The sequence below is a fragment of the Crocodylus porosus genome, unplaced genomic scaffold, assembly GCF_001723895.1.
Source record: "Crocodylus porosus isolate Cpor-Errol unplaced genomic scaffold, CroPor_comp1, whole genome shotgun sequence".
In the NCBI taxonomy this organism is placed as follows: domain Eukaryota; kingdom Metazoa; phylum Chordata; order Crocodylia; family Crocodylidae; genus Crocodylus; species Crocodylus porosus.
This window is the reverse complement of record NW_017728917.1, coordinates 4,991,430-5,005,694: the sequence shown is the minus strand read 5'-3', so window position 1 is coordinate 5,005,694 and position 14,265 is coordinate 4,991,430. Positions and strand designations below refer to the sequence as shown.

The 14,265-nt window shown below is 42.9% G+C and overlaps 1 protein-coding gene across 4 annotated transcripts in view; it reads left to right on the top strand.

Moving 5' to 3' along the window:
• Positions 1 to 14,265, top strand: part of CNTN4 (contactin 4) — a 565,520-nt gene that overhangs the window by 535,300 nt on the left and 15,955 nt on the right. For 2 of the 4 annotated variants that reach the window (XM_019536613.1, XM_019536611.1), the window contains exons 14-15: positions 3,299 to 3,474; positions 11,646 to 11,766. In XM_019536613.1, the coding sequence (XP_019392158.1) occupies positions 3,299 to 3,474; positions 11,646 to 11,766 (297 nt within the window). The remainder of the gene's footprint in view (positions 1 to 3,298; positions 3,475 to 11,645; positions 11,767 to 14,265) is intronic. The other 2 variants (XM_019536614.1, XM_019536612.1) reach the window with 2 other exon arrangements.

Below are 14,265 nucleotides of genomic sequence, written 5' to 3'. Positions count from 1 at the left end.
GCTGGAAGACCATTTTAGACTGGACATAAGTAAAACTTCTTCACCATCCGAGTCTCCAGAGTCTGGAATAGACTCCCCCAGAAGTGGTGCAAGCACCTACTCTGCATACCTTTAAGAAACGCCTCGATGCTGATCTTGCTGGGGTGATCTGACCCCAACTGACTTGCTGCCTTTCGGGCAGGGGGCTGGACCTGAAGATCTCAGGTCCCTTCCAGCCCTAATGTCTGTGAATCTAGTACTGTTAGCATTAATGTGTCATGGGACATACCTGGATTTAGCGGGCAGAAGATGTGTCTACATTGCAGTCGCTGCTTTGACTGCTGCCCATGTAAAGCGCGCAGGTACCAGTAGTAGTAAGGTACCATTCGCAGTCTAGCTGCAGCAGGACAGAGCTCGGCACAAGTGGCGAAATCCATCTAAGAAGATGGGTGAATACTTCAGCAGTTAGTCCCTGCATAGCCCCTTCCTCCTATGCTAACACTTCTAGCAGTAATTAAGCTACCTCGTTTAAAGCTACCTTGGGTATGTCTACATGAGCTGTATGTGCTTCAGTGCCTGCAGTGTTTACTTGCACAGCGATGTCGATCTAAAGAGCGATTCTTAGGGTTTGTCAACCCTGGGGGACTTTTCATGAATGCAGTTATATTTTTATACCAACTCAGATCAACACACCAGACTCACACAACAAGGGGCTTGAACCCCTGGAGCTTAATCCAGTAAGAAAAAAAAAAATGGTCCCAAGACAGGCCTCAAAATCCTGGTCTCAACAGTATTATCAAGACCAGGTTGCCATGGGCTCTGGGTAATAATTCAAACAACATTTTAATGACTTGAATGCATACTGCTTTTCACCTGAGGAACCCAAAATACTTTGCTCACATTAATTAATTAGGCCTCACAATGCCTAGCAAGGTAGACAAGTATTACTTCATTTTACTGAAGGAGAAACTGAAACACAGATTAATTAATTCAATTTGCCCAAGGCAACACAGTCAAGTCAGTGAGGACTTGATTTAAAGCCTGTTGAAGTCATTGGGAAGTCTGCTGCCTTCAACAGACTTGGGTGACGGCTTTAGAAGAAATAGGAATAGACCTCAGATCCCTTGAATCCCAGCCTATTTTTTAAAGCATCCAAATGTCCCAATGAGTTTTATAGGAGAGTCCCAAATTTCAGAGCCATTTCCTGCAATCTCTGAAGAATCCCTGCTTTGGGATTCTCCCAAGTTTGAAAAATGGATGTGAAATAAGCTGATCCCTTTGAGTGTGCCCAAGGCTTTAGGCAGTATCCTGCTCCAGCAGCTGAGAGGTTGAAGCTGTGGTCTCGGGGCTGCCTCCTGAACTAGAGGCTGCCCTCTGTGCACCACTGTCCTGGGGCTAACTAGTTTTGCCTCTCCGCAGCTAATTAACCTATCTCCGTTACTGAACAAAAAGCAGCAACGCGAACAGGAACTGAAGGTAATGTGGGCTCCTTCTGGCTTCAGAGGTCTGAGGGGTGTCTGCATCCACGTCCTGGACGGCACTCCTTGAAAAGCGATCTTTCTCATTTTTCTGCTCAAAACACCTGGCTTCCTTATACTCTCATTACCTTTTACTGGCAACAGGATTCCACCTTCACCAGTATTTGGCCTCACAGTTAATGGTCTCTTACTAAATGGCAGTGGGGAGGAGGGAAGGGGAATTGCTCCAAGAATAAGAAGATGGGGCAAGTATGGAAAGGGCAGATGGAGCAGTGAAGGAATGGCAGGGTAGAAAAAGGCGTCCATAGCGCTCATCCTTTCAAAGTCCTCCCCCATATCAGCATCAGTCACAGAGCAGTCAGACAGTAAAAGCAGCAGTATTAATAGGCAGGAGGGACGGCAGCCTTGGTTTCGAGCGGCAGGTAGAATGAATAACAACCTTGGTATTTTACTAGTGTCGCTCTGTGGAAAAGACTTTTGGAAAAAGCAAAATATGTATTTCTGGCATTAAGGCTCATTGTTAAGCAACATTTTTTTTTTTCCTTTTCTTGTCCTTTGAGACCCTTTTTAAAAAAAAAAATACTGCGTTTTTGTCAACCGAAATGAAAGACAAATGGTAACTTTGGAAGCAAAGGGAATTGAGGGGCACAGATGGGGAGCTGGAGTCTGCATAATGTGTCATGGCTCATCTTTCTCTGCCACCATTTTGTTGGCACTCTGGGAATAGAGTGAAAAATTGACAATTAAACTAGTGGTAAAGGATCCATGTGAACTCCAGCTGTGAATAAGGGATTAGTCCCAAAGCACAAAATGGAGTCGTGATATTCTGCTTCCCATATTTAAGGCACACAACTCCCTACCTGACAAAGAATAAAGATCGTTCATTCCTGTTTTTGCTTTTCTTCATCAAGTCAGGGTTCAGAAAATAGCACCGATTTCATCCTTCCCTGTATTTCACCACCAAAAGCTTACCTGGAAGAAGCCCTTATAGGTAGAAGTGAAATGGCTGGTCAATTTGTGTTCATCTGGTGGTTGACCTCTCTTTACACAGCCACAAATAAACTTGGCAATCTGGTATAATGGTGCAGTTTTTCTGAAGGCTTTCTAAGTTTCTTCATTTCTTCAAGGAATGGGTTTGAGAACATCGAACACTTTGCCTTGCAAGGCACTAAACCACCCTCCTGGATAGTAAGCCATTGGATAGGAGCAATAGTTGCTTCTTCTCTACCATTCTCCATTGTTAGCTCTCAAAGTATTTTGCAGGGAAAGAAAAGGATCTTTATTCCTTGTTTATAAAACAGAGGAATGAAGCCTTCAAAAGTAAAATGATTTCTCTGAGATCACCAGCAGTTTGTGGCTCTGGTTTCTTGAATCCCAGTTTGGTGAGGTGCTAACTTGGCTATCCCTTTCGGTCCCTTTCATTGCCTTAGCAAGGTTAGCTCTGTATTTCATTTCTAGGTTCATAAACATCTAATCTCCTGCACCTTGTTTGTAAATGAGAGAGAAAACAGGCAGTTGTGTTCCCTCATTATCTTTTCTTTTTGTGCACCTGTTTCTGGCTGAAAGTGAGCATCTTGAACAATTTACCAGTGTATTTTTCACTCCTAGGAAGCATCAAAAACAACATTTCCACCCAGTTTTACCGATGCAATCGTTCAACAATTATCCCATTAAGCATCTTCCTAATTCTTAAGTGCCTGTCTTAACTGAACCTTCAAACCTCTTAAAGTTCATCAATTGTAATAAGCTGCTTAGCATTGTTTTAAGCCCTTGAAATCTGTGTATTTCCCAAGGAAGGGGGATTCATTCTTCTTTTGTCCTTTCTGATTTGTTGTTTATAGATCCAACACGGGTTATGGTGCCACCTTTCAGCATGGATGTCACTGTTGGAGAAAGTATTGTCCTGCCTTGCCAGGTATCTCATGATCACTCGCTAGATATTATGTTTACTTGGTCATTTAATGGACACCTCATAGACTTTGAAAAAGACGGGGATCACTTTGAAAGAGTTGGAGGGGTAAGTATTAATATTAAAACAGTCCCCAAAAGCCATTCACCTTTTCCACTGAAAGCTTCAGTAATGACCATAGATAACATAGAAAAGGAACCAAACTTAATGGGAAATAGAAAGTGTTAATATATCCAGGCTGATTGATATTTGTCTTGTGCTTTACAGACTACAAAGAAAACTGTTAGACAAATATTCCAGTTTGGTAGTATTTCACAGAGCCCGATATTAATGGGATTCCTTAAGCAATATCTTCTCATGAATTCTAGGAGCAATATGTTTTTATGTCAGTGAATCCCACCAGTGCTAATGGGAGCTATGGCACATCCATTATTCCAGTTCATAGCATATAGACTTTTTTTTAATCTTCCCCCGGGGAGAATACTCTCCTTAATATTTTTCCTCCCTGCTGAAGGAGCAAAGCATATACTAAACCACTGTAAAACTTTGCATTCACCAAGGCAGTTATAATTTTGTAGCAGCCCTTTTCCAGAGATCTCAAATCTGTTTGATTACTCTTTGAAATAATCAGCATGTTTCCCTAGTACCCTCACTGTGTGATCCCTCCTGTGACCAAGTTACTTCTGCAAGCTAAATATTTTCCCTCGACATTGAATAATCATCAGCAATATTGGGCATGGGAGCAAGGTTTCTTTATTTTATTGTCTGAGATTTCCCAAAGGATGTTATAGAAAATAAGACTGAATACCACTTAATTTTATATATATTTGTGTGTGTGATTTGTGTGTGTGTGTGTGTGTGTGTGTGTGTGTGTATTTGCTTACATGAAAATCAAAACCGTGACTTTCAAACTTTTATAACAGTCAAAGGGTACCTTAATTATAGGTTACAAACACCATATCTGGAAGCTGATACCAAGTAAAGAAGTCAAATCTGGAAAAGGTTCTAGACATCTTGTGTGACAATTAAAATGAAAAATAGCTCATTATACTGTATATTCCTCAAGGCAAGGGAGATTCATTCTTCGGTCATTAGGAAGCATCTATCTAAAAATATTCTCTACTATTTTCTGAACAGTGGTTTTAAAGGTTCTGGGAATAAAAAACGTCTTTTTTCCTTTGGATCACCAATTCATAATAGCCTCCAAAGTTGTTACCAACTGATAACTACCTACCAACATGCGAGAAATGAGTCCACATTCTTCTGGACAAGTGTTTGGATCAACTCAGTAAAGTAGTCCTGTAATTGGCACTAATTGGCATCCTTGTTAGCAACCCAACCCGTAGAGTCTGAGTGTTAAATGGACACAGAGAATGAACTGCCCTCTCCCATCTGTTAAACAAGCTGAGATAAATTGGCATGACACCATGAGGAAGCCTGTGTTTCTGCTACCTGTGCTGAACCTTGTTGCTAATGGAAGATTTCAGTCCCCAGAGTTGTAAATCCAGTGGTAAATATGTGAGCAGAACCAGGGGCCGGAATGAGGATTTTTCAGTACATCCCTAAAGGAGACCAGACATCCAAAAGGCATCAACCTTCAGGTCCTGTTAATGCAGGGCTAGGCTCCCATTTATGCACCTAAAATGGCCATTTCATCTAGGTGCTTAAACTAGACAGGAGCTTTTGGGACACATCTGTGCAGCTTTCCTGGTGCTCCTACTTATGCTAGTGAGAAGCTCAGTCCCACTCCCCCACCCACCGTGTGCACACGAGCCATCTGCAGACGAAGAGGTGAGGCCTCCCTGATGGCTTCACCCCACTGCTGGTGTCAAGCACGTTGGGGAGGGAGCTCTCAGAGGTGGGTTCACTGCTTTATTTCTTAGTTTGGAAAAGGCGGATGGAGCTGTGGCTCGGCAACAAGTTCATGTCCTCTGAGAAAGCCATTGAGTGTTAGGATTTTTTGAAGATCAGTAACGAAAAGGCCAACATCCTTATTCCTTTCTAAATGTGTAGGGTATTGGGCCCAATCAGTAAAAATCAATTCAATCGATGGGGCTAAGAACAGACGTTTGGGTAGGTTAAATCAGATTCAAAATGGCTGCCTGATTTAAACTTCGCTCATTCGGGTGCCGACCATACACTTGCAGACTCGGTCTCAGTGACCAGCAGTCAGTATAAACCTGTAACTGAGCAGAGGTTCCATGCATGCAAACTGGTCTAAAAATTGCAGAACCTGATTTAAGATCAATCTGGAGCTTTGTAGCATTAGACGAATTCGATTTAGGTCAAACCAGTGCATGGAACTTCTGTCCACTTCCCTCGCACAGCCCCAGGGGTGGGAAAACCCAGCCACTTGCCGCAGCCCTGGGGCTGCTCTTTTCAGTTCATCTCCCCCGTCACTGGTCTGTCTTGTGCCCCCACTGCTTCCCCACCCACCACCAGCCGGCTGTCTCCACCCCCATGCCACTTGGAGTGCAGCTGCTTTTATCAGTGTTTGCCACTGCCAGAGGCAAGCGAGTAAGTCCCTGTGCAGGGCAGGAGGAATGAGGGCCTACCCCACCCCCTACCCATGGGATGCACCTGCCCTCCCTACCCTACCTGCCTGATCCCTCTACCTATCGCGGCTTGCATCTGCCCCCATCCCCCAGCAGACCCCAGATCCCCTCCAGCCTGCTGGCCTCCCAGTCCTCTGGCTAGCCCCCCCATCGTGACTTACTTGATACTGGGCAGCCATTTTGAATCAAGTTAACCTCCCTCTAATGCCCCCGAATGTCTGTATTAGCCTGGGAGCTCTTTCATTTAGTTCAGTATGATTAAGAACAGTTGTGTTTTCCTTTCTCTGAAGGATCTACTGCATGGAAGGCAAGACAACTGGATGAGCACCATAGGGCACCCAATCTCCTTTCATGGTATCTTATCTGTAGGCATAAGCATATGAACAGAAGACATGAGTTTATCCTGAACCCACCAATACACATTAAATTTCCTTGTGCATTTTCCTACTCCAAAAATAGAAGCTAAACTCTTTTACACTGAGTAGTAAGCTACTACAGTTTAGCTTTTATTTTCTGTGGGGTATGAGCGCGCGCGCGCACACACGTACACAGCCCCCTACTCCTATCCCATTACCTCTGGGAAACTGGTCATCTGTCCATATCCTATGACAGTATATTTGAGGTTTGACTTTGTAGATTTATGCTAGAATTTTCAAAGAAGCCATATCTCTTTGAAGTTTAATGGAAATAGATGTCTAATTACAGAGGAGGTTAGCTAGCCATACCAGCTAAATAAATAGATAGAGTCAAGGTCGTGTGTATGCAGATTGGAAATAAGCTCTCCATGAGATTAGGAGTAAAGAAGAATATCATTCTGCTTCAGTTCAAAGTTTTAGAGTCTCCTTTGAAATGTAAATATGGGTGTGAGGTAGGGCTAGAAGAAGACATGCACCTGATAGATTAACTAAACAAGACATGTAGTAAGCATAAGCTTCTGTGAATTCAAGTTCACTTTATTAGATGCTAGAAGTCTCTTTAGAATCACAGGAAAATGGGACCATAGGAGGTCACCTCGTCCACCCATGCTCATGGCAGAATCATCCTGGTCTGAAATATTCCAGTCAAGGGTTTTTCTAACCTGCTCTTAAAATATTCCAAGAGTAGAAATTCCACAACCTTTCTTGGTAGCTATTTTAATATTTTACCATGTTCACAATAAGAAAAGTATTCCTAATATCTACCCTAAAATTCCCTGGCTGCAATTTAAGATCATATTATTTCTTATCCTGTCCCCTGCAACTAAAGTACTGAATTACATCAGTACTTGTCCTCTCTGCTAAGACTGTCAACCAAGATGCCACTTTATAATGTGGACTTCGGAATAAGAAACTACACCCAATAAGACCACAGCCATTTCACTGTCTATAGCCTCTGAGGGTGCATCCCCACAAACAGAAACATGCATTCCCCAAGGACAAATAGTAGTGGCACATATTTGTGCTGCTGCTAGTTGTCCTTGGGTAATGCCCCTGAATGTGTGCTCTGGCATGTGATAAGTTGCCCCAGGTGGGGTAGGAGAAGCTGGGGCCAACACCTCGACTGGCCCCAGCAGTTGTACCTGGGGACCTGGAGGCCACTCAGGGCTCCAGCAGTAGCAGTCCAAGTGCACAGAGCATGGCTCTGGCTGGCCAGGTTCCAGATTTGGGCTGTACATGCTGCCACCACGTGTGCCACCCCACTTTTTTTCTGGTGCAGGTATTTATGACACTGGGAGCTCCTGGTGTCAAAAAAACCCCACCGTGCTACAAATTAGCAGAGCAGGAAATGCCTGCATGTGCAGCATGTTCGGTTTGCAGCACCACAGATGGGTCTATGGCACAACAAACAGCATGTGCATATTCGTGGGGAGATGCCCAGGGAGTCCTTAGCCATTAGGACCGTTCAGAACACAAACACTTAATCACTTAGGCTGTACATAAAACACAGCAACAGCCACCACTTGCATTCAAAAACATGCAGGGAAGGAGCATGAAGATATCATGTGATACCCCATAGGGCTGTGTGAACCTTCGGTCCCTGATTCGATTTGCCAGATATTCAGCCCAATTCGGTGGCTGAATCTCTGAATCCAGACTGAATCAGATGACCCTTTAATCTCTCCAAATTGAATTAGAACCCCCCAAATCGATTTGGAGAGATTAGTGGAGATTTGGACATAGAGACAACTTTAAATGTTTTCTCTACATACCTCTAGGTAGCAGCGGCTCATGAGTGCTGCAGTGCTGGGGCACATGGAGTGCACCACCGAAGCATGGTGGCCTCCCCAGCGTGCTCAGCAGCAGACCCGGAAGTGGACCAGACGCACTTCTGGTGCACTCCGGATCCTCCGGGGAGCATGCTGGGGGGCCCCCGCCTTGGTGACTAGTGCCTCCTAGGTCTGGTGGGGCACCTGGGGTCCCCCTGCAGCCAGTCGCTGAGCCTAGGGACACGGGGGGGCCCAGCGCACTCCCCAGCTGACCCTGAAGTAGACCACAAGTACTTCCGGTCCACCTCTGGGTTTGTCCCTGAGCATGTGGAGCCCACCCCCACCCTGCAGCCCTGTGGGACACACCATGCACCCCAGTATCGCAGCAATCATGAGCTGTGCCTAGTACCTCAAGGTATGTAGATAAAAACATTTAAAGCTGTACCTATGTCCAAGTCGCTGATTCGCCGAACCTTTAGATTCGGATTCAGCTGAATCAAATCAGCGACAGTGATCCGAATCAATGAATCAAATCACTGTCCCTGATTCAGGCTGAATCCAATTCGAATAGGGCCCACTTTGCATACCCCTACCATTTTATACAATAGGTAGACTAGTAAGCACTGCTGGGATGTGGCAGCTCCTGGTTCTTCTCCTTCTTCTCCTTCTCCAGGAGAAGGGTCAGACCTGGGAATCCAAAGTGCCCTTCAGTGCAGCCCAGAGATAGGTGTCAAACCCAGGGGCAGAGGCAGGTAATAAAAAACATGCCTACGGTCAATGTTTCCTACTGACTAGTTCAGGTAGGTCCTCAGTCAGGTAGTTGGCTGCTGTGAATCTGATTCTGAGGGACCTGTCTCTTCCCTGTGTTTCATAGGAAGCTTAGGCATCTAATTTATGGATTCCTGTCTGAGGTCTGCACCTAAAAAGTTCAATTCTATATCTTAACACCCAGGCCCCTTGGTCTGTCTAACCCTAACTTTTTTCTTTCCATTTAAAAGAAAACTTTTAAAAAAAGAAAAGTTCCATTTAAAGCCATCTAAGGCAGGCATTCTTGTCTCAGATTCTTGTCTGTACTCTGATACGTGGCTAGTGAATAATTGCTAATTTACTGCATTTTCACCTAACTCTTAAAGTGCATGTTATTTCAGGTTTTGTCACTGGTTTTAATTTTTACACTTAGAAATATCAGCTTTTGGGAGTGGTACATGATCAGCTCTCTAAAATATGTGAGGAGGGCATGTGTTACAAAGAAGCTTAAAATAAAAAATAAATGCAGGAGTCTTTCCCACTAACGAAACCTTTCGGATTGATGTATCAGAGGGACAAAAATTGGCAACCGAGCTGTAAAGAACTTTCCACTTGAATCTTCACAGGCAAAACAGGGATTTAGTTGTATTTAAATTTGACTAGGAATATTTTCAAACCACTCCATCAAGATCCGTTGCAAATAACAAAAAACATTGGCATTAAAATCTGCTTTTTCATCATTTGAATTAAAATTCCAGTGACCCTGGCACACGATAGTATTTTCTCATGCAGACCAAGTCTGTGTGTCTTATCATATTAGATGCATGTATGCCCAACTGTGGTAGAGAAGATGGAACATGATATGTGATAATATAGAGAAATATTGCCAAAAAAAGTGGTATTAATCTTGCAGATTATGCCCACAGTGTGGACAGAAAATTCACTTTCATTTAGAATCTCAGTGCTATTCTTCACGGTTCCTGATTTCATCTCGTTTAACCTGCTGTATCATGTGCAATTCCTGTGAAGGTTTAATTTCCAACCAAGCTACGGCAGAAAAATGTTTCTTCTCATTTATTCCTCCTTGTGGGGTTTTTTGGTTTGTTTTGCTTTGTTTTTGGTCCACCTACCTTCAAGGTATCTAGTCAAGCTGTGCAAAGCTTTGATCCCTGATTCAATTTGGCAGAAATTCAGCCCTATTCAGTGGCTGTATCTCCAAACCCAAATCAAATCAGGAGACCCTTTAATGTCTCCGAATCAAATTGGAACCCTCCGAATCGATTTGGAGAGATTCAGACTTCTGGTCCAGTTCCGGGTCCACCGGGGAGCGTGTCAGGGGACCGCCCCCTCCCCCCCCCCCAACTCGGTGACTGGTACCTCCTAGGTCTGGGCGGGGGGCACCCGTGGTCCCTTGCAGCCAATTGCTGAGCCAAGGGGGCATAGACAGGGGGGCCCAGTGTGCTCCCCGGCAGACTTGGAAGTGGACCAGAAGTGCTTCCAATCCACTTCTGAGTTCACCGCCGAGCATGTGCTGGGGGCGGAGGGGGCCACGCTCCTGTGGGACCCTCCATCCACCCCAGCATCGCAGCATTCACAAGCCGTGGCTGGTACCTCAAGGTATTTTTAAAAAAAAAAAAAATTAAACTCTGTGTCTATGTCCAAATCAGTGTCAAATCTTCAGATTCAGATTCGGATTCGGCCCAATCGAATCAGGGACAGTGATCTGAATCAACGAATCGAATCACTCCCCCAGTTCTGGCCAAATCCAAACTGAATACAGCCTGTTTCACACACCCCTAGTATCTAGCAGAAAAGATGGAAGAAGCCAGATAAATTTTGACATTAGCTTTCTTGGATATTCCAGAAAGTCCAACCCTTTGCTAACTTTTAATTGGATAAATAATCTCAGTTTACATTTGTCAAAAGTGAAATTAAATGCTGAAATAAAAAGGAAATGCAATTTATGAGCCTCATTGTTATTGTTTGGGGAGATATTTTTGGAAGAAAAATCAGTAGAAGATGTTCTGAGGTGCCAGGCGCCAGCCTGGTAACTATGCTTGATAGGCCTACAAAACTAAATTACAAACTTTGTTAATATGCTTGAATGATGATACAGTGATCACAATCTAGGCCTAAGAGTTCTAACATATTGAAAGCCTTGTGTCTGGTGAAGGGTATAGAAGTATTTTGAGCCACATATACATAAAGAAACATAATTAGTTCTATTCGGCTGTTAATCAGACATGCATTTGGTGTTTCAAAAACAAATTACTTCTGTTCCACACTAGGTGATGCAAGATTTCCTTAGAGAGTGCTGTTCTCATGATCTTTAATACAAAAGCAGTGGGCAATCAAAATACTGGCTGTATTACAAGCCTGTGAAACTATTGCAGATGCTTCATAATTTGGACTGGTTTTCACTTATGAAAAAGATGTCAACAGACTTAGACATCTGAATGCCAATGAAGGCTATAAATTGGATGGTTGAAGAGTTAAATGAGGGATCAGAGCAAACCTGCTTTACATAAGTTTTGCCACATCCTTTTAATGGTAAACTGTTTAACTGACCCAAACCAGATTCCCATGTCCCTCGTAGTAGCCGTCATTTTAGAAATGCTACTGCTCTTATCTTCAAGGCAGGCTCACATATTTTTAATAGGCCATGGCTTGAATTACTAATGTTTTCATCAGCCAGTGTAAAATAAATCCATTAGTCACAGTGTCCTTCATGTGATAATGATGTTTAGAGCTCATTAAAAAGTAATTGTAACCACTTTTCCCTACTTTATCAGCAGGATTCAGCTGGTGATTTGATGATCAGAAGCATCCAGCTGAAGCATGCTGGGAAGTATGTCTGCACGGTGCAAACAAGTGTGGACAAGCTATCGGCTGCTGCAGACCTGATTGTAAGAGGTATTTGAATTTTGTTGCTGCTGCTGTTGTAAAATTATTTGTTGTGCTACCTGCTGCTATTCGTAAGACAATGTGTGGGCTCAGAGCGAATCCCAGTGTCTCAGTAATTACTGTAAGAAATGAGCTCTGAGAGGGACTACACAGTACCTTCTCAAAGAGTACATAGAAATATACTTTACACACACACGCATATACACAGTATATGTATGTGTGTGCATGTGTGTACACGTGCATGTACGTATATATGGCTGTGTGTATATATACACGCGCACACACACACACATATAGATATATATAGATATATGCGTGTGTGTATATATATACCTATATATATAAATATATAGATATAGATATAGATATATATAGATATAGATATCTTCCTTTGGGGGATAATGTGCGTGCATATGTTGATAAGGTTCTTTGGGTAAATGTGAGATCTTTTATTAGGCCAACTAAATAGTTGGAAAAATTGTTCTTTGCAAGCTTTTGGGCCCAAGCACCCTTCCTGAAGCATAGGGAGAGTCTGTCTATCCCAGATTCAGTGTAATTTAGTAAAACCACAACTGTGGTAAAGTTCAAAATTAAAATCCTACTGCATTGTATGTAGGTGATCTGTTAATATGACCTTTCATTTAAATGCTTTATTTTTTTTCCCTTTCTGGATAGCGAGCATGAGTATTGCCTGGAGTCAGTGTTCTGGGGACTTGTGAAAATTTAAGTTTCAGCTAAACCAGAGGAGGGTCACTAAAGAAGGTCTTAATCTCACAAGATACTGAGCACCTACAGTTCCCACTGATCTGAACAGCAACTGATGGTGCTTGTTACTTCCCAGGAATAGATCCCGTGTCCCAAAAGCTGTATCCGCAACCTACATCAGTTACTTGCTTGGTTAAATAGCGTCAGAAAAGAAGTCATAGATGGCATCATAATCGGAGACCAACAGGATTCTTCTTCTCTGCAAACTTGTTCAGCCAGGTTGGCTTTATGCAGTTTGAAGAGAAGCTTGCATTATGATCATCAAAGGGAAGTGCTTAGCATTCATTGCTACCTGTGTGCAATGAACATCTTGCTTGGGGAATTGTAATGTTCACCCCTTTAACAATGGGAAAGTTGAAATTCTTAGCAAATGCAAATATAGAGGCAACCGCAGAGTCTGGCAGAGCAGAGTTTCTCGGTCTTTTCTTTGTGAGTTAAATGATACTGTTGCTGCTATAAATGTATCCTCCATGTAATGAGGATGATGCCCAGATCAGCTGTTAAGGATCTATAAATTAGACTACTAAATTAGTAGTAATTGAAGCTCTTAAGGGATATGGTACCCTTCCTTTTACAGGCAATACCGTTAAAGAGACCCAGAAATTTGTAAGCACTATACGTAAAAGAACATAATTTAAGGAACCAAGCAACACAATAATTTAGCTTTTAGTTCCTAAATTCTGAATTTCTCTATAGTAAAATGCTGAGCTTTTGGAAGCATTTAGCTCCACCTGTCGGAAGGGTGATCATAATATTCATGGTTTCTCCTCATGAAACTACAGGCACGTGCTGATGGCAGGTGTTGGTGGAATGGCACGTGCCAGCGCATTGAATCGTTATCTGCAAGGGCTTGTGTGAAGTTAAAACTCATTAATTGCAATAACTGATCTTCCCCATCGAATAGATAAAGCTGCTGTGCACAGCCCCAGGGAACCCAAGTATTCCCATTGCATCGCTGTCTCGTGTTTTTTGTCAGTGCGTCATTTCAGATAAACAGCTTTCCACAAACATTTCAAAACCGTCTACTGATGAGAGCTGGTTAGGTAACTTCCTGAGGACCAGCTCTGAAAACAAGAACATGAGTCTCACAACAAAACAACCACAGCAATAGTAGAGAGAGTCACATTTTTATTCCCCACAAAAGCACCAGTTTCAGACATTTCCCTACAGGTCTGTTGTCCTGTGACTTCTCTGTTTGCTTTTGTTGGTCCTGCTCCCTGTGCTCTGAAGAAATGCCATTTTTTCTTTCCTAACTACAGTGGTCGCACAAAAATAAATCATTTGAAAAGCCTGGGGGAAAGCAAATACGGAGCTGTGACACATGGGAACTTTTTGTGTAAGAGCGGCAGAAGAAGAAACAGAGTCATTGATTTATTGATAAGGATTTATTTATGCCACGCAGGAAGATAAAAATGTTGTAAATGGGATAACTTTGCCTGAAATTTAAGCCACAGCCTGAAACCCTTTATCTAACCGACGAGCAGTATGAAGCCAAATATTCGCTCTTTTTTTTTCCATTTTTGCACTTCTGTTTATTTTAGGATAGCACCTCTGTGCATATCACTGAATTAGCCTAACAATATTACTTTTTATGCTTCTAATAAGTGTGCATTTTTGCATTTGGAAGAATAATGATCAAAACTGTGAGGCAGTCAATCCACTAAGTAGTTGCCAAGTAGCTTGTGAAGGATAAATTGAAATGTCCCATCTGAAATGTAACCCCATTGTCCAGCCAGCGATGGA